Raw genomic sequence first — 26,673 nt, 5'->3', positions numbered from 1 at the left:
AACTGAGCTTTGCCAATCCAGTATTTACTAAGACCCAGGGGACATTTGGTGTTCTTGCCTGTTCAGCATCTCCCTTTCCTACTAACATTGCTCCTTTCGTTTATCCATCTGTTCTACCTCTCACCACTCATCCACACACCAACACTCCCTTTTCTTTGGGGACTCAGTCCCATTTTTAACCCATGTATGTCGACTAGGGTTGACAAGTGACTCTCTTCCCCCACACTCCCTGACCATCCCCGCCCCCCCACCTGCCCCACAGTGACCGGTTGTGCATATGAGCATGAACTGAGACTCTCAATCCTGGAACTTGTGCTGGAGCCCTTGGGGTTGGGTTCTTTTTCTGTTTGAGTTGCTAGGCTTGCAAGATACAAGCCTGCCTGTTAGCTGTGGCACTAAATTGGGAAAGGCTACCCAAGGATGGAGAAGATCTAAAGGAAAGTGTGACTGAGACACAGGCACAGATTCCTAATGGCATCATTGAATGCCTGCACCCAGACATACCTGTCTTCTCCACCATGCAAGCCAATATGTTCCTTTTTCCCTTGAGCTATTGTGAATTAAGAGGTCTGTCCCTTAGAATGAAAAGTTCCTTGTTTAATAAGAGAAAGTAAGAGAAAGGAGAAATAGAAAATAATATAACTGTTTATAGAATATAATTTTCTTAATGTAACTAGTATTTAGGCACAGATAAGCTTGATTGGCATAAAAAACAGGCTTCATATCATTATATTTATCCAGTTTTATTAGACAACTTACTTAGATATGTGTTAGAAGCAAAAAGAAAGATAATAGATGTACAAGCAAATTTTAAAAATAAAAGAGAAAACACATACACAATAGAGAGGCTTAAAAAGTTAAACGGTGAATCTGACAAATAGATCAAGAAAACAGAGCATAAATAAATAAAACAGAAAAACAAAAAAAAGAAAAACATCTACTTTTGCTTTATTGACTATGCCAAAGCCTTTGACTGTGTGGATCACAACAAACTGTAGAAAATTCTTAGAGATGGGAATGCCAGACCACCTGATTGGCCTCCTGAGAAATCTGTATGCAGGTCAGGAAGCAACAGTTAGAACTTGACATGGAGCAACAGACTGGTTCCAAACTGGGGAAGGAATACGTCAAGGCTGTATACTGTCACCCTGCTTATTTAACTTATATGCAGAGTACATCATGCGAAATGCTGGGCTGGATGAAGTACAAGCTGAAATCAAGATTGCTGCGAGAATTAGCAAAAACCTCAGATATGCAGATGACACCACCCTTATGGCAGAAAGCGAAGAAGAAGTAAAGTGTCTCTTGATGAAAGTGAAAGAGGAGAGTGAAAACTTGACTTAAAACTCAACATTCAGAAAACTAAGATCATGGCATCTGGTCCTATCACTTCATGGCAAACAGATGGGGAAACAATGGAAACAGTGACAGACTTAATTTTTTGGGCTCCAAAATCACTGCAGATGGTGACTACAGTCATGAAATTAAAAGATGCTTACTCCTTGGAAGAAAAGTTATGACCAACCTAGACAGCATATTAAAAAGCAGAGACATTACTTTGCCAACAAAGGTCCATTTAGTCAAGCCTATGGTTTTTCTGGTAGTCATGTATGGATGTGAGAGTTGGACTATAAAGAAAGCTGACTGTCAAAGAATTGATGCTTTTCAACTGTGGTATTGGAGAAGACTCTTGCAAGGAGATCCAACCAGTCCAACCTAAAGGAAATCAGTCCTGAATATTCATTGGAAGGACTTATGTTGAAGCCGAAACTCCAATACTTTGGCCACCTGATGCGAAGAATTGACTTATTTGAAAAGACCCTGATACTGGGAAAGATTGAAGGCAGGAGGCGAAGAGGATGACAGAGGATGAGATGGTTGGAAGGCATCACCGACTCAATGGACATGAGTTTGAGTAAACTCTGGGAGATGGTGATGGACAGGGAGGCCTGGCATGCTGCAGTCCATGGGGTTGCAAAGAGTTGGACACAACTGAGTGAATGAACTGAACTTAACTGCAAGGGGAAAAGAACAGTAGAAAAAGCAAACAAAGGAATAAATGTAGAAAAACAGTAATAGATTTAAAAAATGAAAAATTGAAATTAAAAAAAAAGAAAACTCCCCAGAACTGCAAAAGCCCAATGTAGAGGCAGAGATTTAAAACAACAATAAAATATGTGACTGAGGGAAAAAAAAAAAAGCTCAGAAGCTTAATTAGATTTCATAATGCCAATAAAATTGACAACTGCAAGAGGGAGAAAAAAAAAAAAAAGGAAAAAAATCCAAAAGAATCTACAGAACAAGTCAAAGCATAAGAATAATAAATGTTTTTCTTGAGTCATTGGTGTCAAGAGTTCTTTCCCCCTCTGGGAGTCACAGTCCACCTTACCTCCCTAGGATGCCCTCCAACACTGTGCAGATCTCTGGACCTGCTGTGCGGGCAGCTCAGATTCTAATCTGGTCCTACTCCTGTGTGTTCTTGTCTCCAATGTCCACAGTTGTCAGAAATAGTGCATTTTCTTTTGTGGGAGCTCTCAGTGTCTTTTTATATACTGCATAGACACAGAGTCTGCCTAGTTGATTGTGTGGATTTAATCTGCAGCTTGTAGAGTTGGTGGGAAGGTTTTGGGTCTTCTTCTGTAGCCACACTGCCTCTGGGTTTCAACTGTGGTTTTATTTCCACCTCTACATTTGGGTCGTCCACTGGAGTTTGCTCCTGAGGCTGCCCTGGAGGACTTGGGTTTGCCCCTGTGAGGGCCAGGTGTGGAGATGGTGCAGCTGCTTGGGTCACAGGGGTTCTGGCAGCACCAGGTACTCAGGGGAGTTGGTGGCTAGGGCAGCAGGAAATGTAGTGCTCTAGAAGGGTATGGCAACCAGTATTGGCCAATATGCTCCAGTGTTCTTGGTTGGAGAACCCCCCTGACAGAGAAGCCTGGTAGGCCACAGTCCACAGGGTCGCAAAGTGTTGGACAGGACTGAAGCAAACCTGTGCACATAGATGCAAGACTTTTTTTGTCTGTGGCAGCTCTGCCCCAGTGAGAATTGAGTGTGAAGGTGGCGCAGCTGCTTGGCTTGTGGGGACCCTGGCAGCGCCAAGTGTGCAGGGACATGAACTGCCTCCACCACAGGAGTTATGGCACTCTCAAAGTCTTTTTTTGAGCCTCTTGTAGCTGGCGATCAGAAGGCCTCTTTGGCCAGTCTTTCTCTGTAGCTCCACCTATTCAGGCACTTAGAGTGCTTGCTCCCTTGCCTGGGGCCCTTCTCTGTTGTTTAGTACGTCAGGCACATAGAGGGGCCCCCTTGGCTGGGGTCCTACTCTGTAGTTTGGCACATCAGTCACTTAAAGGAGCACCCTGGGTGGGGTCCTACTCTGTAGTTCAGTGCATCAGGCGTTTGATGGGCCAGCCTCTCTGTTGTTCAGCTGCCAATGCTGGCGTATGGGGAGAGAGAGAGGCTATGGTGATGGCTCCACCTGCTACGTGTGACTCAGCAGTATCGCCTTGCTTCCATGGCTGCCCTTCTTTCCTCCACAGGTATTTCCCACCACAATCTCCTTCCTCACCTCCCCTTGATCCGTCTCTCCACAGTCAACAGCAGCCCTTGCCCTGGGATTGCTCCACAACCCCTCAACTCCAGCTCTCAGCCTCTGTACCTTCCAGGGGACCTGCATCCCTGTCTGGGGTATGTATGGCTGTGGCAAGGACTGTCTGATTCTCATTCCATTTAGGCTGCCACAAATCAGCTGTCTTACTCTCAGCCTTAAATGTTTCTCCTCTGACTCAGATAACTGCTCCAATGTGGGGGTCAGACCCCTGTCTCAGTTCTGCCACCCACTGAGGGCAGGTTCAGTCCTACTAACATTCCTGTTTTTCCCCCTAGTTCCTTTATCCTACCAGGTTTTGCATGGTTCTATATATTCTTTTCCGCTGGTCAAGTACTCCCATCTGCTCTCAGCTGGTGTTCTGCATGCACTTCTGTGTCTGAAGGTGTATTCCTGATGTATCCGTGGAGAGAGACATACTCCACGTCCACCTGCTCCTCCACCATCTTGTTTTCTCCTCAATGACATTTTTTGTAGAAAAAGAAAAATCCACCTAAAGTTTATGTGAATCTCAAGGGACTCCAAAGAGCCAAAACAATCTTGAAAAGGAAGGAAAAAGCTGGAAATCTCACACTTCTTGATTTCAAAACACATTACAAAACTACAATAATCAAGACAGTGTGGTACTAGCTAAAGACAGACTATATAGATCAATGGAATAGAATAGAAAGCCTAGAAATAAACCCTCACATATATGGTCAAATGATTTTCTACAAGTGACCAAAACCACTCAACGTGGAAAGGACAGTCTCTTAAAAAAATGGTGCTGGGAAAACTGGATATCCACAAATAGAAGAATGAAGTTGGACTCTTACCTTAAACCACATATTAAAAAAATAATGTGAAAAGGACTGAAGACCTATATGAAAGACCTAAAACTATAAAACTCCTACAAGAAAACATTGGGGGAAAGCTTCATGATGTTGGTTCAGCAATGATTTCTTGGATATGACACGAAAGACAGAGACAACAAAATTAAAAAAAAAGGGAATGCATCAAACTTAAAAAAAATTCTGTGCAAATGGGAATGTGCATGTGTTCTAAGTCACTTTAGTTGTGTCCAACTCTTTGTAACCCTATGGACCGCAGCCTGCCAGGCTCCTCTGGCCATGGGATTCTCTAGGCGTGAATACCGGAGTGAGTTGCCATGCCCTCCTCCAGGGGATCTTCCCAATCCAGGGATTGAACCTATGTCTTTTATGTCTCCTGCATTGGCAGACAGGTTCTTTACCACTAGTGCCACCTGGGAAATGCAAGGTTAAGTGTAGATGAAATAATAAGATTTTGTAATCACTGAGATAATTTGATAATTAGAAGAAACTAATTTGATGTTTAGTTAAATCCAATTATGTTTTTAATTAGTGTTTTAGTATTTAAAATAATTTATATTGTATTATTTATGTGTGGATTTATTAATATGTCTATAGTTGTAGACTTTCAGGTGGTCCAGTGGTTAAGAATCTACCTGCCAATGCACAGGACATGGGTTCGATACCTGGTCTGGGGAGATTCCACATGACCCCAGGGCAGCTAAGCTCATAAGCCACAACTGAAGCCTGTGTGTCCCAGAGCCCATGTTGTGCAACAAGAGAAGCCATTGCAATGAGAGGCCTGCATATTGCAACTAAAGAGTAGCCCCCTGCTTGCTGCAACAAGAGAAAGCCCTCGTGCAGCAACCAAGACAAAAAATAAATAAAATTTAAAACAATGTCTGTAGTTGCATTAGTTGATGACACTGAATTTAATTGGGGTGACAGTTAAGGAACCACTTTCCCAATCTCCTTTAATGCTAATGAGATTAAATGGGTGTGTTGTGCAGTATTTTCAGGAAGTCTCTTTGAAAGAGAGAAGACAGCTCTATCCCTATTCCTCAATCCTGCTGTGCAGGATATGTGATGACAGCTCCTATTGGCACTCTGAACTGTGAAAAGATGAGCTGGGAAGAGCCTGCAACTCTGGAGCTGCCATACTAGATATCTTTCACATAAGTTTCTATCTTGTTTAAGTTATTTTTATTTTCAAGTTACTATTACTGGCAGTTGGAGAGGAGGAAGTTAAAGCAGCTGGCCTCCAATTTTTTGGGGTGTGTGTGTGTGTGTGTGTGTGTTGTGGGAAGCAAAGAGAAACACTCCCAGGAGGCAAATGGCCCTGTGTGTGTGTGTGTGTGTGTGTGTCTTGTGGGGAGCAAAGAGAAATACTCCCAGGAGGCAAGTGACTCTAATTTTTTCTCACTGGGTCTGCAGGTAATTAGACCAGGAGTTGGCAAAGTATGTCTCATTGGCCAGCTACCTGTTTTAAAAATAAAATTTTATTGCAACACAGCTATACCCATTTATTTATGTATTGTTTGTGGTTGCTTCTGTGCTATGCTGGCAGAGTTGAGTAGTTGCAGAGACTGTATGGCCCAGAAAGCATAAAAGATTTGTAGAAAAAGTTATGCTGACCCCTGAAATAAACTAATATTACATGCTAGAGGGAAGAGTCTTTTTCTATAGAATGCCCTGAGTAGGACATACCTGGATAAGTATTACTTAAAGTAAATAAACCCATAATCTATGAAGCATGGCTCCCTGATGACTGCCACAGAAGCCATCCAACTCTCTGGGGTATAATATGGAGATGTTTTGTTACCCACATGTTTCCTCCTGTGTGAAATAATAACCCTCAGAAACTTATTTGGAGATCTTCTCTACTAACCTCTGTTTTTAAATTCTGTTCTGCCCTATTGGTCTCCTTCTCTATGCTCATGCCAATATCCATAATATTTGATTGACTGTAGAGGTATAGCTGAATAATTGAAGAATTAAATAAGATCATGCTGAGCTTTGTTTTTGATGGATACCAAACTTTTCTTGCTGCCCTTTTATTTCTTTGTGTAATATTATATAAAACTTATGTTTTGTTATGTAGTGGTATTTTGTGCTTCACTCAGATTCCTTTTAATCCTTTTTCCCCTTTGCTTTTTGGATACTTTTCTTAGAGCCTGCTCTGCTCAAAGACCGTGACAGAGAAGTACTTGGGAATTTATGGTCCCAGGGTAGTTCTTTTCTTATGACAAATATGTGAGAGAATATGAAGACTCGAGCTCCCTTGCCTGAGGTAGGGACAATCCCAAGGTACATATTTCACTCTGGAATTCTCTGCATGTTCAGGATGAAGTTACCCTTTGCAGGACGGAGAGCCTAACCCTGAGTGACTTCCTTCCCTGTCCTTCTCCCGTGCCGTAGCTAGTTTCCTCTGGGAGTACTTTCTCTCTTGCACAGAAATCCTTTTCTCTGGGTCTGCTGCTGGGGAATCCAACTTATGACACCTAAGAAGTAAAGAATACCCATGAATTTACCTTTTAAAATTGATGTTGAGATTTGCAGTCATGATAGCTCCGCCAGGTATAGTTGCACACGAACCAAGAGCAGTATCTATCATTGTTGCCATGGCACCTCCATGAAGGAATCTAGGAACAACAGGAGGAAATGAGAAACATATTCAGAAGTTCTGAGAACAGCCCCTTCAGAGACAAAAATTATCCAAGCATCCCATATAATATATTTCTGAAAGTTCCACTTATTTAATAGTTCATGTTCAAGGTACTAAATATCAAATTATATTCATGTTCTTCTCACCTTTGTTTTGTTCATAGCATAATACTGTAGTATTTTTAACAAAGCTAGAACCTAATAATAATCAGGTCACAAGTAAGCAAAAAGTTAAAATGCAATTTAGGAAATTTATGTTTTTATCAAACTAACTATATACATCATTGTTTAAAAATTTAGGAAATGCAGACAAACAGAAGAAAAAGAATCTAAAGATTATAAGGCCATCTACTGCTGTTGCTAGGTCAGAGAAGGGAACTCTCCTATACTGTTGGGGGGAATGCAAGTTGGTACAGCCACTATGGAGAACAATATGAAGGATCCTTAGAAAACTAAAAATAAGGGGAGGGGGGATCGGGATGGGGAATACATGTAAATCCATGGCTGATTCATGTCAATGTATGACAAAAACCACTACAATATTGTAAAGTAATTAGCCTTCAACTAATAAAAATAAATGAAAAAAAAAACACCACAAAACCTAAAAATAGTTACCATATGATCCAGCAATCCCACTCTGGGCATATATCTAGATGAATGTGTGCTAAGTTGCTCAGTTGTGTCTGACTCTTTGTGACTCCATGGACTGTAGCCCACCAGGCTCCTCTGTCCATGGGATTCTCCAGACAAGAATACTAGAGTGGGTTGCCATGCCCTCCTCCAGGGAATCTTCCTGACTCAGGGATCAAGCCCACATCTCCTGCATTGCAGGTGGATTCTTTACTAATGAGCCACCTTCAGGGAAGCCTATAAGGCCATCTAGTGACAAGCCATTATTAACACGTTAATGATACTCTCTAAAATTATATGCTTGCACTATGTCCTATGCTTTTGTCATTCAATAATTTGCATCTCTCTCGCTCGCTCTCGCTCTCACTCTCTCTCTCTCTCTCTCTCTATATATATATATATATCCATGTCAGTAAATATATATATCTATCTATATTACCACTTGAATGCCTTTATTGTAGTTCACTGATACAAGGTGATACTGTAAGATACTCTCTTAGAGCCACATTTCTAGGCTATCATTCTTACCCAGGTACTCCTTGCAGATAAGGACCTCCTTGAAACAAGCAGACTGTCCTTTTCTCATCATTATTACTGAATATCACATATTCAAAGCCCAGGCCATCCTCAAAGCCTCTGGTGAAGAGCTGGACCTGTGATAGTCGTCCTTCTTTCATAACCTTTTGTTCTGCAGGGCAATCAGATGGATGGGCACATGAGAAACAAGTATGAGAAAAATACCATGTCAGAGACAAATATCTGTTCCCTGCGAGAATCACAGGTCAATAGATGATGGATTAAAATGCCAACCAGGTGCAAAATTGAAGGGGATGGGAGAGTTCCAGAGAAAGAGAATAGAGGATATCTGCTCCTGTGGAATTGGTTGGACACAGTTAAAAAATAAATGAAATCAAAACAAAGTACTAACACATGGCAATCAGGAAATACAGTACATAAATGTGAAGGGAAAATGGAATAATATAATATAGACAGAAATCCTTCTTCAAATAAGTGCAGTTTTAATGGGATTTAAAGGAAGTGAGGAATGTAATAGTAGAGAAGTTTTCCTTGCAGACATGAGTTTAACCTGAGCAGAAGATAGATATCACACTGAATCAGAAACTGAGCCAGTTCAACCCAATATTCAATGTGATTATGATGCTTGAGTCCCAAACTCAGGGTCAGAACCATTATGGTTCATGAAATCAAGTTAGTGGGTTGTAAGGCTTTAAAAAGAAACTTAAAAAAAACACTCATGCTTCACATATATCCTGGATAAGTACTAGTGTACTCATTTAGATATGATTTTTCAGTTATACAACAGTGCACAAGTTGTGTGTTCTGGGTTGTGAGTCAAAATGTAGGTAACTTCAAAGTAAAGACTAAAAACTACTGCTCTGAGGAAAGGGCATATTTGTTCTTTCATATCCATTTTAAGATTTAATTCCCAAAACTCTCAGCTTTCTTTTATAGCTCATCATGATTTGCTATGTATAATGCTGTTTCCTTTATTGCTACAAAATTTACATTTACAAACTTGAAAAAGGATATGAGATGAGAAGATCTGGGAGAAGTGGGGAGGACAAGAAAGGATGACTGTTATTTATGCCTTGAGCATTTGGTGGCAGACACCCTGTCTTTTGGATTCCATGTGCTCAATAACTGGCACATAGGCACACACTATGTTCATTCTTGCAGTTGTTGAGAAATTGAATGATTTGAAGGGCCAAAGAAACTTAAAATTGAGAATCAGTCTCATGGCACAGTAGAAAGAGTCTTGTCCTGGGAGTTGGAAAATTTTTTGTGACTTAGCTTTGGCCTAGAATTCGCTCCTTTCTCCATTCTTTATCCATACAGCGAGTAGATAAATCTAAATGACCCCTAACGTTTGTCCCAATTCTGACATTCTGGGACTTCAGGATAAGATAAGCATCAAACCTTTCTAAGTTTTTACTTAGGATTTCTGGTCTAGATTACTAAACATTGAGGTTACCTCATAAAAATGGGGGAAAAAAAAGATGGTGGGAAAGTCTGTTAGAAATGCAGGCTCTTGGACTCTATTCCTGAACTACTGAAGCTGAACCTACAGTTTAACAAGATTCCCAGGTGCTTCACCTTCATGTTAAAATCTGAGAAGAACTGGTCTTTTAAAAATACATGAACTGGTCTTTTAAAAATACTCCTCTGAAGGTAGCAGAGGAGTAACATGATCAAATTTGCATTCAGAACCTCTGCCAGTGGGATTCAAGGAGGCAGATAAGAAAGGTAAGTGAGGGGCTTGCCTGGTGGCTCACTGGTAAAAGAATCCACCTGCCAATGCAGGGCACACAGGTCTGATCCCTGCTGGGGAAGATCCCACGTGCCAAGGAGCAACTAAGCCCGTGTGCCACAATTACTGAGCCTGTGATCGAGAGCCCAGGAACCACAACTACTGAGCCCACACTCAGCAACCAGTGAACCCTGTGGGCCATAGAGCCCATGCTCTGCAACAAGGGAAGCCTGCACACTGCAACAAAGAGTAGCCCCTGCTTGATGCAACTAGAGAAAAGCCCACACCACAGCTAGAGAGAGGCTCACATAGCAACGAAGACCCAGCATAACCCAAACTCAATAAATAAATAAAAGTGAAAAACAAGAGAGCCTATAAAAAAAAGATGAGTGAGAAGATCACTGAAACACTATCAAATCACAACCACCAAACTTTTCTGAGTTGAGGGGTGGTTTGCTCCAGCTATGTGAGGGCCTGTGCAGAGGTGGCAAATGGCTAGATTCATCCAGGGCTGGGGTATCCTGCACAAGTATGTTAAGAAGTTCAGATAAAAGAGGGCTATGGAGATAGTGAGAAAGTAGAGGACTCAATGAGATGACAGTCTTAATGAGGCCAAATAATTTTTTCTGTGGGGCTTTTGCCCAAGTAAGCCGGTAGGAAAAAGGTTGTAGTCATAAAAAGGATGTCTAAATGTGTGAATTTGGAGGTTGTGCATTTTCTGAAAATGAAAGGCTCAAGATGTCTAAGGGAGCGTGTTGCTGGGGCTGTGAAAAAGAAAGTTTATGAGGAGGTAAATAAACCGAGTAGCTATGATGTGGATACTGAATTGCCGAGAATGGTGTATGGAACTGGGTAGAGAGGAAGACAGTTAACCAGGTGCTGAAATGCTTGACATATGAGGGAAAGGTTGGTAGATGACAGCTACAAGAAGAGGAAGTTGAGGGTGATAAAGTCAGAAGGCATAAACCTCAAAAGGAATGGGGGTTTTCTAAGGAGCAGAGGAAGTAAAGATTTGAAAGCAACTGTGGGTAGAAGACAGGACTTCAAACTCCTCCCTAGTCTGAGAGGGTCAAGTTTCAGGCAAGACAGGGTAGTTAGGTTGGATGAAAGGATGAATAGAAACATGTGGGAACTGAACCCTGGAAACCACTGATATTTACGGAGTGGACAGAAGGAGAAAGGGAAAACTGCTCAGAGAGGTTTGTGAAAGCCAACAGACAAAACATTTCAAGGAGAATGAAATTAACAGCTAGATCAGCACAGTAAGGACTGAAAAATGCCCATCAAATTTGACAACTAGGTTGCTAGTGGCTTAAGTGAAGAAATTTCAGTAGAGCTATTAGCATAGATGGCAGACTGCACTGGTTAAGTATACTTAATTAATTGTGTGATGTGTTCAATAGTTAGAATGGAATTAGTACTACAAACTGCTAAATTTCCCCCTCATTTGTAAAATAGTTAATTCTTATTTCTTTCTGTACTGGCAGTTCTATAGAGAAACTTATAAATCACCATTTTTCTTGGTAAAGGTGGTTTTATTTTTGCTTCATTCCTTCAGCAAATACTGAAGTACTCAGCAAATGCCATGAGGAAACTAAGGCAAAGAAAGGTAAAATAACTTGCCCAAGGTAACACAGCTTTAAATTGTGGAAGCGGAATTTGAACCCACTCACTAAATTTCAACCATTAGATTAGGAAGTTATCTTTTGGATGGCCTCTAAAGCCATGTGACTGAATAAGATTACCAACAGAGTATAGTGAAGCAAGGAGTACTAAGGTTGGAGACATGGGGCACCCTAACATCAAGTTTCAGGACAAGGAGGAACTGGCAAAAGAAACTAAAAGGCAAGAGGCAGTGAAGTAGAAGAATGTGGTGTCTTGGAAGCCAAGTTCAAGGAGAAAGGAGTTGTCAGCTGTGCCAAAAGCTAAGTGAGGTCACTGGTTAGCAACATGAAGGTCACCGGTGACAGGAGTTCTGATGGAGTGGTGTGAGTGAGTCTGCCTGGAGAGGGTTTAAGAGAGACCAGAAAGAAAGAAACCGAGATGTGGCATGTCTGTACACTGATGAGAAAGATGTAGCAGAGAAGGGATGTCCTTAAGTAGGCCAAAGGGATATAGTACACACATTGACAGCTTGACCTATCATAAGAGTATGGTTAGTTCATTCACCATAGGACAAAGCAGAACATCAGGCACAGATACAGGGAAGAAGCAGGGGTTGTTTGGAAATTCTCTTCTGATTGCTTTGATTTTCTATGAAACAGGAGACAAGAGCAGCTAAGAGTAAGGCTTGAGAAAAAGAAGGTAGGAAACAGTCATCCAGGAGAGCAGGAGAGTGAGTAGACAAGGGAAAAATGAAATACGATGGCCAGGCAACATTAAGGGCCAAGTTAGGGTCATTAAACAAACAAACAATCATCATGGGAATTCCCTGACTGTCCACTGGTTTGAGCTCTCTGCTCCCACTGCAGGTGGCATGGGTTCCAATCCTGGTTGGGAAACTAAGATACGGCAAGTTGCACAGCATGGCCAAAAGAAAAAAGAAAACAACCCCAAAACATCACAATCCCCAAATGTTTCCCTAAAGATATGTTTACATGAGTAAAAGGTAATGAGTAAAATGAGAAATATAAGTATAAACTTCATGAAGTCAGGAACCCTATCTGTGCACTCTGGCTTGTTTCAGGAATATGCTTTGTAGAGCACAGATCCTCAACAGATAGTTGCTGAATGAACATACAAAGGGTGTTGCAAATAAGAAATCAAAAAGGCTGACTCTAAAAATAAAGAATGTATACATTTTAGACATATACACACACACACACACACACACACCCCAATATGCTACTGGAGATCAGTGGAGAAATAACTCCAGAAAGAATGAAGAGATGGAGCCAAAGCAAAAACAACACCCAGTTGTGGATGTGACTGATGATGGAAGTAAAGTCCAATTCTGTAAATAGCAATATTGCATAGGAACCTGGAATGTTAGGTCCATGAATCAAGGCAAATTGGAAGTGGTCAAATAGGAGATGGTAAGAGTGGACGTCAACATTTTAGGAATCAGTGAACTAAAATGTACTGGAATGGGTGACCATTACATCTACTACTGTGGGCAAGAATCCCTTAGAAGGAATGGAATAGTCATCATAGTAAACAAAAGAGTCCAAAATGCAGTACTTAGATGCAATCTCAAAAATGACAGAATGATCTCTGTTCATTTCCAAGGCAAACCATTTGATAACACAGTAATCCAAGTCTATGCCCCGACCAGTAATGCTGAAGAAGTTGAAGCTGAACAGTTCTGTGAAGAGCTACAAGCCTTCTAGAACTAACACCCAAAAAAAGAAGTCCTTTTTATTATAGGTGACTGGGATGCAAAAGTAGGAAGTCAAGAAATACCTGGAGTGACAGGCAAATTTGGCCTTGGAGTACACAACAAAGCAGGGCAAAGGCTAATAGAGTTTTGCCAAGAGAATGCACTAGTCATAGCAAACACCCTCTTCCAACAACACAAGAGAAGACTCTACACATGGACATCACTAGATGGTCAACACTGAAATCAGATTGATTATATTCTTTGCAGACAAAGTTGGAGAAGCTCTATAGAGTCAGCAAAAACAAGACCAGGAGCTGACTGTGGCTCAGATTATGAGCTCCTTATTGCCAAATTCAGACTTAAATTGAAGAAAGTAGGAAAAACCACTAGACCATTCAGGTATGACCTAAATCAAATCCCTTATGATTATACAGTGGAAGTGACAAATAGATTCAAGGGATTAGATCTGGTAGACAGAGTGCCTGAAGAACTATGGATGAAGGTTCATGACATTGTTCAGGAGGCAGTGATCAAGACCATCCCCAAGAAAAAGAAATGCAAAAAGGCAAAATGGTTGTCTGAGGAGGCCTTACAAATAGCTATGAAAAAAAGAGAAGCAAAAGGTAAAGGAGAAAAGGAAAGATATACCTATTTGAATGCAGAGTTCCAAAGAATAGTAAGGAGAGATAAGAAAGCCTTCCTCTGTGGTCAATGCAAAGAACTAGAGAAAAACAATAGAATGGGAAAGAGTAGAGATCTCTTCAAGAAAATTAGAGATACTGAGGGAACTTGTAATGCAAAGATGGGCACAATAAAGGAAAGAAATGGTATGTACCTAACAGAAGCAGAAATATTAAGAAGAGGTGGCAAGAATACACAGAACTACATAAAAAAGATCTTCATGACGCAGATAATCACAATGGTCTGATCACTCAACTAGGGCCAGACATCCTGGAATGTGAAGTCAAGTGGGCTTTAGGAAGCATCACTACGAACAAAGCTAGTGGAGGTGACTGAATTCCAGTTGAGCTTTTTCAAATCCTAAAAGATGATACTGTGAGAGTGCTGCACTCAATATGCCAGCAACTTTGGAAAACTTCCACAGGACTGGAAAAGGTCAGTTTCATTCCAATCCCAGAGAAAGGCAATCCCAAAGAATGCTCAAACTACTGCACAATTGCACTTATCTCACACGCTAGCAAAGTAACACTCAAAATTCTCCAAGCCAGGCTTCAACAGTACATGAACCGTGAACTTCCAGATGATCAAGCTGGATTTAGAAAAGGCAAAGGAACCAAAGATCAAATTGCCAACATCCACTGGATCATTGAAAAAGCAAGAGAGTTCCAGAAAAACATCTACTTGTTCTTTATTGACTGTGCCAAAGTCTTTGACTGTATGGATCACAACAAAGTGTGGAAAATTCTTAAAGAGATGGGAATACCAGACCTGACCTGCCTCCTGAGAAATCTGTATGCAGGTCAAGAAGCAACAGTTAGAACTGGACACAGAACAACAGACTGGTTCCAAATCAGGAAAGAAGTATGTCAAGGCTGTATACTGTCACCCTGCTTATTTAACTTATATGCAGAGTACATCATGAAAAATGTTGGGCTGGATGAAGCACATGCTGGAATCAAGATTGCTGGGAGAAAATATCAATAACCTCAGATACACAGATGACACCACACTTACGGCAGAAAAGGAAGAGGAACTAAAAAGCCTCTTAATGAAAGTGAAAGAGGAGAGTGAAAAAGTTGGCTTAAAGCTCAACATTCAGAAAACAAAGATCATGGCATCTGGTCCCATCACTTCATAGCAATAGATGGAGAAACAGTGGAAACAGTGGCAGACTTAATTTTGGGGGGCTCCAAAATCACTGCAGATGGTGATTGCAGCCATGAAATTAAAAGACGCTTACTCCTTGGAAGAAAAGTTATGACAAACCTAGACAGCATATTAAAAAGCAGAGACATTACTTTGCCAACAAAGGTCCATCTAGTCAAGCCTATGGTTTTTCCAGTGGTCATGTACAGATATGAGAGATGGACTATAAAGAAAGCTGTGCTGAAGAACTGATGCTTTTCAACTGTGGTATTGGAGAAGACTCTTGAGAGTCCCTTGGACTGCAAGGAGATCCAACCAGTCCATCCTAAAGGAAATCAGTCCTGAATTGGAAGGACTGATATTGAAGCTGAAACTCCAGTAGTTTGGGCCACCTGATGAGAAGAGCTAACTCATTTGAAAAAACCCTGATGCTGGGAAAGATTGAAGGCAGGAGGAGGAGACGACAGAGGATAAGATGGTTGAATGGCATCACAGACTCGATGGACATGAGTTTGGGTAAACTCCAGGAGTTGGTGATGGATAGGGAGACCTGGCGTGCTGCAGTCGATGAGGTCGCAAAGAGTCCAACACGATTGATTGACTGAACTGAACTGAACTGGACTATATAGTCCACAATATTCTCCAGGCCAGAATACTGGAGTGTGTAGCTCTTCCCTTCTCCAAGGGATCTTTCCAACCCAGGGATCAAACCCAGGTTTCCTGCATTGGAGGCAGATTCTTTACCAACTGAGCCACCAGAGAAGCTTCCAACCTGTCTTGTATTACAAAACTGAGGTTAACTTTTTGCAAGGGAGAAATATCAATAACCTCAGAAATTTACATATAAAGGAAATCTCCATCTCTGTATTAGTAAGAGAAGGACAACTCTGTGTCACAAGAGAATATTTTCAAGGGAGAAAGCAACAACTTATATCTTTTCCTGGTAATCTCCCCATACTGCCTCATATCCCCAACACTTTTCTTTTGTCTTTAGTTGAAGTGGTATTTAACCTAGTGGCTTAGACTATTTAGGGGAGTTACTCACTACTTTCCCCTGGGTATCTCCCAGGTATACACGAGGTATATGTGCTAATAAACTTTCTTTAAAAAAAAAAAAAAAAGCAATGGGTAGAAAAGGTAGCCGTACATTGTTCCTCCCAATTCCTATATGAGTAATCTCTTTTGTTGTTATTAAAGTGCATCTATTTTTTTCACAGCATGTATTACGATCTGACTTACTTTGTTTTCATTATTTAGTGGTTTGTCTCTCAAAGGGCAAACTGGTTTGCCCTCCAGGAGGGCAGAGATTTTAGGTAAAAAAAAGAAACAAAAAACCAAGTACAGCATCTTAAGCAGGTTTCCTGGCGTGTTTTTCCTCCTTCCCTTCTTATTTCTCTTCTTCCTACAAGTATGTATAAGGTATGTACCAGGTACTATTCTAAGCGCTAGAGCTATAGTGGGGAATAAAACATACAAAAACCTCTGCCCTTATGAAGCAAACAGTCTAGTGGTGAGAGAGATAAACCGTTAAAAAAACACAAAGCATTGTCTTATGGAGATAAGTACTATGGAAAAAAATAAATAAATATACTTAAAAATGCATATTATTAAGTGAAAGAAAACAATCTGAAAAGGTTACATACTGTATGTATTTTGGAAGAGGCAAAATCATGGAGAGAGTGAAAAGATCAGTGGTTGCCAAGGGTTTGGAGGGAGGAGGGAGAGATGAACAGAAGGAACACAGTGAATTTTTAAGGCAGTGGAACTGTTCAGTATGATGCATGTCATTATATATTTGTCAAACTTCATAAAGTATTACACAAAGAATGAGCCCTGATGTAAACTATGGACTTAAGTTCATGTTACCAATACAGTTTCATCATCATAACAAATATACTTTACTATGGCAAGATATTAATAAATGGGAACCTGGCAGAGGGAAGTAAGGGATATTTGAGAACTCTGCACTCTTTTCACTATAGACCTGAAACTACTACTAAAAAAAATCTATTAATTAAAACACACACACACACACACACACACACACACACACAGAGGATAGGAAGTGCAATGTGTGTATGTTGGAGGTGGGGTGATCTGTCATGGGAGTTTAGAGTCTGTGAGATGAGGAGGGGGGGTGACTTGAGTGTTTTGAGCTTCCTGGGGGGACAGAGCCACATACTGGGGCAAATAGTAAATGAAGGTTAGTGATGACAGCCTCAAGACAGAAAGGTGATGAGAATGTGGGAGGGTGGAGGTTTTCTGGGGCCCCTTCCTGCTAATGTTGATGATGCCATGGTGGGGGCAGGCTTATTAATGGCAATAGACTTTATGCTCTCCCACAATCTGCAAAATTCATTGAGATTTCTGGCCTAGAAAACTGGAGAATATAGCAACCTCCCTGCACTCTCCTCTTTCCTTTTTCAAGTGATAATTAGTGCTTCAATCTGTTCTTAGTTTTATATTTGATATTTAAGTATTCTATATGGGAGCGTAACTGTTCCTACCACGGAAATAGGTCTTGAAGTCTTCACTAATTTGAGTAGATCTATGTTGATATGAAGGCAAACGTTTCCAGGAACCGTCTTCACATTTCTTCATAAACTGGTCAAAAAGGAGTTTTAAGTCCTTGCTCCAGCTGGGGTTGGGGAGAGCCCAGTCCTTATGAATGACTTTCTCAGCAGAAAACAACCTCTAAAAGGAGAAAAAGGAGAGTAAAGGAAGGTACATCCGATTTCATAACATATTCTATTTTCTAAGACTATCTTACTGCTTTTCCTCTTCCCCAAAGCTTGTCATTTTGAAGTGGAAACAAATTTCTAGCATCACCTGGGCCTCCCTCCTTAGGAGAAATGGGAGATTGAGAGGACAAATGATTTGTTCAAAGTCATCCAACTAGCTAGTGGCAGAGTTGGTATTAAGCCCAAGTCTGCAGAGCCCCTTCCTTTTCTCAAAACTTAATGAAGCACAGGTGAGCCAGAAACTGGTAATAAAGAAAGATGAAGGTCAGACAACTTTTCTCTATGTAAAAGGTGCTACCAGTGGGAAACACGCAGGAAGCCAGAGCACAGGGGAGAGGTATTCATCTCAGACTGGGTAATCAGGGAGGGGATCCTTTGACTTGAATCTTCACTAGATTCAATTAGACAAGCAGAAATCAACCAGACAGAAAGAGTATTGTAGGCAAAGGAATATTGTGTGTAAAGGCAAGGAGACATGAAACAGTTTTGAGGGGCCTTACAACAACCATATGAAGCATGTAATAATTATATCCCCATTTTACAGATGATGAAACTAAGGGCTCAGGACTTACCTGGTGTCCAGTGGTTAAGAGTCTGCCTTCTAATGCAGGGGACTTGGGTTTGATCCCTGGCTGGGGAACAAAAATCCCACATGCCGAGGGGCAATTATGACAGTGGACTGCAATGAGAAGCCCTGCAATAGTGCACTAGAACTAAGAGAAGCCCTATATGCTGCAATGAAGACCAGTGCAGTCAACAAATAAGTAAATAAATAAAAGAAACAAGACCTCAAGGAAGTTTGGCGTTGTTTCAGTACAAGGGGAGAAGCCTGACTGTGAGACGCTTCCACATTAAGTTAACTGGTTTGAATTGTATCTGCAGTGCTCTTGGTGAGATTTTAAACAAGGGAGTGACAAGATCAGATTTTGTCACAATATGAAAGATAGTGAGAGTGATTTTAAGATTGGAATTAGAGGGCCTTGTCTGGAAGCTACTGGAGTAACTCAGCTGAAAAATTATGAGTGCAGGAAGCAGAACTGGTGACTATTTGGATATAGGAGAGTGAGGGAAGAGGAAAAATACCAGAGCTAATCCCAGGTTTTTGAACTATGTAACAGAGTTGGTGAAAGACCTAAATGTTCTTTCAGAAAGAGAACAGAAAGACAACACAAAGAAAGAGGAGGAGGAGGCTGGAGGAGGAAAGCTCTTGGAGTCACAATAATCACAGCTTCCACCAGTGCTATTTCCCTGTAGCGTTCAGCACTGCTACAACACCAGTGCCCACGCAGCAGGTGAAAAGGTACAGGGGCCCTGGAGGATGAGGGACAAAGTGTCGCTTACAAAGGAGCTGAACAAAGCAAATGTCCACAGGCACCACAAAGGAAAATCAGTTACTGTGCAGAAATCCTAGAACATTAAGACTGCACTTCCAGTCACCCTTATCAAGTCATTCAGATTCAAAGTATCTGCAACACTTGGACTACACCCAGGGTACAGGGAGGGACACTTACTATGATGAAATAACCAGCCAAACAGGCTTCTGCTCACCTTAGGGTTGGGTCCTGGTCAAATGGTGAGAATTTAGGGAGCCTGTCTTAAGAATGCTATGGAACTAAACACTTCCTAGCTATAAAAAGTCTTGGCTTCATGAGGGGAAATATAAGTAAGATTAAGACTACTCCACTCCCTAGCCTAGTACTTGTACCTTTGTTTTGTTTTCCCTATGGTTTTGGATTGGCTTGTCCCTTCAGATTTTCAACTCAAAAAATTTGGTAAGGCAAGAAAAAGAAAAACAAAAAAACTTTAATCCACTTATTATCTCTTCATATTAATATAACTAATGGTAAAATTTTGATATATTTCCTCCAAGTTTTTGTAACTTTTCTTAGTATACTTGTAATCTCAGTAAGAAATAATTTTTCTTTTACGTCATCACTTAAAATTCTTTCGTGTTGACTTTCTCATGTCCTTTATCTGTTATCACCATTTTCAACAGCAGAAGAATAGTCCTTTAAAATGATATACTATACTTTACTCAACTATTTAAATTGTACATGTAAATTGTTTCCAGTTTTTTGCTGCTTTAAATGAAAAGGATCATTGGAACATTATGAATATGGTATTTTCTCTACTTTGGTTTATTTTCTTAGAATTAAGTTCCAATCGTGTAGTTTTTAAAGTACGTAAATTCTGGAAGTAACATAACAGACACAATTAGTCATAAATTAGTGTGTATTGACCAATACTTGTCAGTTGAGAGATAGAACAGGATGTGAAAGCTTTGGAGTTGTGAATTTGGGTTTACCTCATCTATAGTTTTCATTCAAAATAGGAAACTCTAGGTTTGATCAGTTCTAGCATCCTTTTATGGACCAGTGCAATAGAGATAATAGAAGACTTTTAGGAATTAGAATGACTCCCTTGATCCTGGGCTCTCCCACCTGACTTTTTAAAATATTTATTTTTAATTGGAGGATAATAACTTTATAATATTGTGCTGTTTCTGCCATAGATCAACATGAATTAGCCATAGGTATACATATGTTCCCTCTCTCTTGAAACTCCCTTCCACCTCCCACCCCATCCCATCCCTCTAGGTTGTCACAGAGCATGGATTTGAGCTCCATGAATCTTATAGCAAATTATCACTATTTATTTTACATATGATAATGTATATGTTGTGATGTTATTCTCAATTTGTCTCATCCTCTCCTTTCTCTACTGTGTCCACAAATCTGTTCTTTACATCTATGACTCCTTGGCTGCCTTGCAAACAGGTTCATCAGTACCATCTTTCTAGATTCCATTTATACGTGTTATTACATATTTGTTTTTATCTTTCTGACTTACTTCACTCTGTATAATAGGCTCTAGGTTCATCTACCTCATTAGAACTGACTCAAATACATTCCTTTCTATAGCTAAGTAATAACCATTATTACATGTACCACAGCTTCTTTACCCATTCATCTGTTGATGGATACCAAGGTTGCTTCCATGTCCTGCTATTGTAAATGGGGCTGCAGTGAACATGAGTGTACATGTGTCTTTTTCAGTTATGGTTTCCTTCAGGGTATATGCCTGAATGCTGGGTGATATGGTAGTTTTATTCCTAGTTTTTTTAGGGAACCTCCATACTGTTCTCCATAGTGTCTGTATCAATTCATATTCCATCAACAGTGCAAGAGGGTTCCTTTTCTCCACACCCTCTCTAGCATTTACTGTTTGTAGATTTTTTTGATGGCCATTCTGACCAGTGAAAGGTGATACCTCATTGTAATTTTGATTTGCATTTCTTTAATAATGAGCAATGTTGAGCATCTTTTCACATGTTTATTAGCCATCTGTATGTCTTCTTTGGAAAAATATCGCTTCAGGTCTCTGCCCACTTTTTGATTGGATTGTTTGTTTTTCTGATATGGAGCTGCAATAGCTGTTTATATATTTTAGAGATTAATCCTTTGTCAGTTGTTTCATTTGCCATTGTTTTCTTCCATTCTGAGGGCTGACTTTTCACCTTGTTTATAGTTTCCTTCACTGTGCAAAAGCTTTTAAGTTTAAGTAGGTCCTATTTATTTATTTTTGTTTTTATTTCCATTACTCTAGGAGGTGGGTCATAGAGGATCTTGCTGTGATTTGTGTCAGAGAGTGTTCTGCCTATGTTTTCCTCTAAGAGTTTTATAGTTTCTAGTCTTACATATAGGTCTTTAGTCCCTTTTGAGTTTATTTTTGTGTATGGTGTTAGGAAGTATTTTAATTTCAGTGTTTTACATGTAGCTGTCCAGTTTTCCCAGCACCACTTATTAAAGATATTGTCTTTTCTCAATTGTATATTCTTGCCTCCTTTGTCAAAGATAAGGTGCCCATAGGTAGGTGGATTCATCTCTGGGCTTTCTATCTTGTTCCATTGGTCTATATTTGTTTTTGTTCCAATACCATACAGTCCTGATAACTGTAGCTTTGTTGTATAGTTTGAAGTCAGGAAGGTTGATTCCTCCAGTTTCATTCTTCAGTATCAGGATTACTTTGGCTATTCAGAGTCTTTTGTGTTTCCATACAATTTGTGAAATTATTTGTCCTAGTTCTGTGAAAAATATCATTGGTAGTTTGATAGGAATTGCATTGAATTTATAGATTGCTTCAGGTAGCATAGTCATTTTCCCAATATTCAATCTTCCAATCCAAGAACATGATATCTCTCTCCATCTGTTTGTGTCATCTTTGATTTTTTTCATCACTGTTTGATAGTTTTCTGCATACTAGTCTTTTGTCTCTTTATGTAGATTTTCCTAGGTATTTTATTCTTTTAGTTGCAATGATGAATAGGATTGTTTCCTTAATTTATCTTTCTGATTTTTCATTCTTAGTGTTCTTAGTGTATAGGAATGCAAGGGAATTCTGTGTGTTAATTTTATATCCTGCAATATTACTATATTCATTGATTAGCTCTAGTAACTTTCTGGTGGCATCCTTATGGTTTTCTATGTATAGTCTCATTTCATCTGCAAGCAGTAAGAATTTTTCTTCTTTTTTTCTAATCTGGATTTCTTTTATTTCTTTTTCTTCTCTGATTGAGAAGCAGCCAGGACTTCCCAAACTACTTTGAATAATAGTGGCAAGAGTGGGCACCCTTGTCTTGTTCCTGATTTTAGAGGAAATGTTTTCAGGTTTTCACTGTTGAGAATAATGTTTGCTCTGGGTTTGTCATATATGGCATTTATTATGTTGAATATTTTCCTTTCATGCTTGTCATATATGGCCTTTATTATATTGAATATTTTCCTTCCATGCCTACTTTCTGAAGAGTTTTTTTTTTTATGATAAATGGGTGTTAAATTTTATCAAAAGCTTTCTCTGCATCTGTTGAGATGATTATATGGTTTTTACCTTTCAATCTGTTAATATGGTGTATCACATTGATTTGTATATATTGAGGAATCCTTGCATCCCTGGAATAAAGCCCACTTGATCATGATGTATGATCTTTTAAATGTGTTGTTCAATTCTGTTTAGGATTTTTGCATCAAAGTTCATCAGTGATATTGGCCTGTAATTTTCTTTTTTTATAGCATCTTTGTCTGATTTTGGTGTCAGGGTGATGGTGGCCTCATAGAATGAGTTTGGGAGTTTCTCCTGTCTGATTTTAACTTTGAAGTCCTAGGGGATTCAGCTGAATGTAACACTTTTCCCCCCCCCTTTTAGGGCCACACTGTATGGCATGTGGGATCTTAGTTCCTCAGCCAGGGATTGAACCTACGTCCCCTGCAGTGGAAGTGTGGAATGTTAGCCACTGGACTGCCAGTGAAGTCCTGCAACAAACTTTTTTGAGCCCTACTATATGCTCTGGTTCTGGGCCAGGTACAGGTAACATAAAGAGAGAAGACTTAGACCCTGTCCTCAAGTACTTGTAGCCTTGAGTGTGAAAAATGCTACAACAGAAGTAGATACAGACGCAGAAAAAGTGACTTTTAGGGAAAACTTCAAAAAGATGAGAACTGATATAGGTGGTTTCTAAAGGATGAAAAGTTCACTAAAGAAACAACAGGCAGGCTGCTCCAAGCAAAGGCAAAGAAATATGGGAAACTGCTAGGATTTCAGTCTTTATGGCTGAAAGGTACAAAGAGAACAGTAGCAAGATGGGGATGGCAAAACAGAAGAGGGTGACACCATAGTGGCTCTTTGGCTTTAATGAAAGCTTAAATTTCATCTTCTAGGTTAATATTTCAAAAGGTCAATAGGAAAGACGATTTTAGGTGACACAACAACAATAACACATGTATTTTTAAATGAATATTATAAAAGGACATAAAAAGTGCATCACACTTTGATTTCGTAAGTGTTATTGCCTAGGATGAAGCTATTTAAAGAAAAGGAGTCTTTAAAGAATCATGAAGAATACATGCCAATTGATTGACAAAGTAGTTTTTCCATTATGGAGTGCCTTAAGGAGTTTTAAGCAAAGCAGTAACATGAACTGAGGTTTTAGAAAGCTCCCTCTGATGTAAAGGATGAATTGTAAGGTGAGAAGCAATGGTAAGGAAACCAGTTAAAAGACTGTTGCAGAGGTCCAGGAGAAATATCGTCAGAAGCTGAACTGACCAGAAGAAAGTAGAAAGGAATGAGAAAGATTTAAGAGATAACTAGGATATCGGGACCAAGGGTTGTAGAGACTGACTGATCATGGGGGAAGAGAAAGTAGAAGAGTTTTGGATAATTCCTGACTTGTGGTTTGAAGACTGGAGTGGACAGAAGGAAAATAAAGAGGAGGCTTTTGTTAATGTTTGTGTGAATGTCAGGAGTTGGAAAGTAGGAGTGGAACCATTAATTTTAGTTTGGGGCATGTTGAGTTTGGGACCACAGATGAATACTATGATATTGAGAGAAATAAAAATAATGAAAGTTTCAGTTCAAGGAGATGAGAACTAAGTGATACTTGGAAGTAAAGGCACCTATAAATTCACAGCACAGACTCTGTGCATGAGGGATAAATGTTAGGGATAATCACTACTTTTTGTTGCCCTGAATAGGGGAAAGGTCTTGCTAGATGTTTGATAATGTGTGTTTCAAGCAGGGCTTAAGTTACAACTTTTCAATGTATCTCCTTTTAAGATTAAGTTACTGAACCAAAAGAGGTATGATTTGTAAAGCCTGTAAATACTACTGTTACAAAGCCTGTAAATATTGTTAAATATTCTCAACATAGACTACCAGACACCAACATATAATTAAAGAAATGAATCTATCTTTGTTGTGAGATTAGCACAGGACAGTTTTCTTTTCCAATGTATAAGATGGTGGTTGTGGTTCAGTCACTAAGTCACGTCTGACTCTATGACCTCATGGACTGCAGCATACCAGGCTCCTCCGTCCTCCACTATCTCCTGGAGTTTGCTCAAGTTCATGTCCACTGAGGTGGTGATGACACAGGATTAATAATGGATCTGCACTTGTTATTCTTTAAAAGTAAGTTGACTGGGCTCTGGTTCTAAGGGAAATGCCATTAAGCCCGTGTTGCTGCCCCTGGAGAGCTTGAGGGGATAGTTGGGCCTTGTCCTACCACAGTGACCTGCTTGCCCATTGTGGGGCAGGGCATTGCAGTGGCCCTCTCCCAGCCTCAGTATTTGGTAAACAGAAGCCCCAGTGAGAAGAAATTTGCCAAATTGGCTGGATTCATGGGTATCATGAATAACATTCAGAAACAGTGATTTAAATTCACTACTCAACTATAGTTGAATCTACAGTCTACCCAGGGATTTATACCCAGGGTCAACTTGAAATCATGCTGGGAGAAACTGACTGCAGAACCTTGTTGACAAGCTACATAAATACAAAGAAAACATTGTGTGATGTGATTCTTATGGTCCAGGAACAAAAGGTACCTCCTCATTATGTTGTCCTTGGTGCAGCCAGTCATTTTTTTAAACTTAAAGCTCACAATTCACATGCTTGAATCAAAGACCTTTGAAATTAGAACTCAAAGATGCTGCACCTGACATTATCAAATAACTTGTGGGATTTGCTTATACCATGAGAATTTCTGTGAAAAGCAACAATGTTCAGTCTTTGTTAGATGCAGCAAACTGGTACCAGACTGAACCTGTGAAGAAGATGTGTGTTGATTTCTTTTTTTGGCTGTGCTGGGTCTTTGTTGCTACATGTGGGCTTTCTCTAGTTGCAGCTAGTGGGGGCTACTCTTTAGTTGAGGTAAGCAGGGCTTCTCATTGCGATGGCTTCTCTTGTTGCAGAGCATGGGCTACTTGGACTTCAATAGTTGTGGCATGTGGGTTCAGAACTTGTAGCTTGCGGACTCCAGAACATGGGCTCAGTTACCCCACAGCATGTGGAATCATCCCCAAGCAAGGATCAAACCCATGTCCCCTGGATTGGCAGGCAGATTCTTAATCACTGGACCCCAGGGAAGTTTGTGTGTTGATTTTTGGGAAGAACAAGCTGATGCTTCAAACTGTCTCAGTTTAAGTGTGCTAGCAGAGTGTCTAGACTGTCCCGAATTGAAAGCAACAGCAGATGACTTTATTCATCAGCATTTTATTGAAACTGGTGAATGTCTGCAACTTGATGCCGAGCGAGTTACACATCTCCTCAACCAGGACACGCTGACTGTGAGAGCAGAGGATTAGGCTTCCCTGGTGGCTCAAACAGTAAAGAATCCACCTGCAATGCTGGAGACCTGGGTTGCATCCCTGGGTTGGGAAGATCCCCTGGAGAAGGGCATGGCAACCCACTCCAGTATTCTTGTCTGGAGAATTCCATGGACAGAGGAGCCTGGCGGGTTATAGTCCATGGGGTCGCAAAGAGTGGGTCACAAATGAGTGACTAAGCACACAGCACACAGTCTGGTGGTTAAAATATGGTGAACCTAATCGCCAGCCATTTATGGCTGACATCCTTGTTATGGACTTCCCTGGTAGCTCAGCTGGTAAAGAATCCACCTGCAATGCAGGAGATCCCAGTTCAATTCCTGGGTAGGGAAGATCTGCTGGAGAAGGAATAGGCTACCCACTCCAGTATTCTGGCCTGGAGAATTCCATGGACTGTAGAGTCCATGGGGCTGCAAAGAGTTGGACATGACTGAGTGACTTTCACTTATTCTTGTCAAAGTCAGGTTTCCACTTATAACAAAGAATTTAAGTAAAATAATACAAACTGAACCACTGAATACAAGATACAATACAAGATAATCCTGAATGCCTTAAGATGGTAATAAGTGGAATGAAGTATCATTTCCTGTCTCAAGAAAATTGAGAAGAACTGGCAGAAAGCAAAAGGCCCAGAAGAAAGAAACATGACTACTG

At 40.3% G+C, this 26,673-nt stretch overlaps 1 protein-coding gene across 1 annotated transcript in view; it reads right to left on the bottom strand.

The window, feature by feature from the left end:
- Nucleotides 1-26,673, bottom strand: part of THEM4 (thioesterase superfamily member 4) — a 35,859-nt gene that overhangs the window by 6,194 nt on the left and 2,992 nt on the right. The window contains exons 2-4 of the mRNA XM_065903975.1: nt 17,627-17,813; nt 8,233-8,392; nt 6,942-7,052 (exon numbers count right to left, since the gene is read on the bottom strand). Of these exons, the coding sequence (XP_065760047.1) occupies nt 6,942-7,052; nt 8,233-8,392; nt 17,627-17,813 (458 nt within the window). The remainder of the gene's footprint in view (nt 1-6,941; nt 7,053-8,232; nt 8,393-17,626; nt 17,814-26,673) is intronic.

This window comes from Muntiacus reevesi, chromosome 1, assembly GCF_963930625.1.
Source record: "Muntiacus reevesi chromosome 1, mMunRee1.1, whole genome shotgun sequence".
In the NCBI taxonomy this organism is placed as follows: domain Eukaryota; kingdom Metazoa; phylum Chordata; class Mammalia; order Artiodactyla; family Cervidae; genus Muntiacus; species Muntiacus reevesi.
Note: the sequence above shows the minus strand (reverse complement) of the source record. Positions and strands in the feature narration are given on the sequence as shown.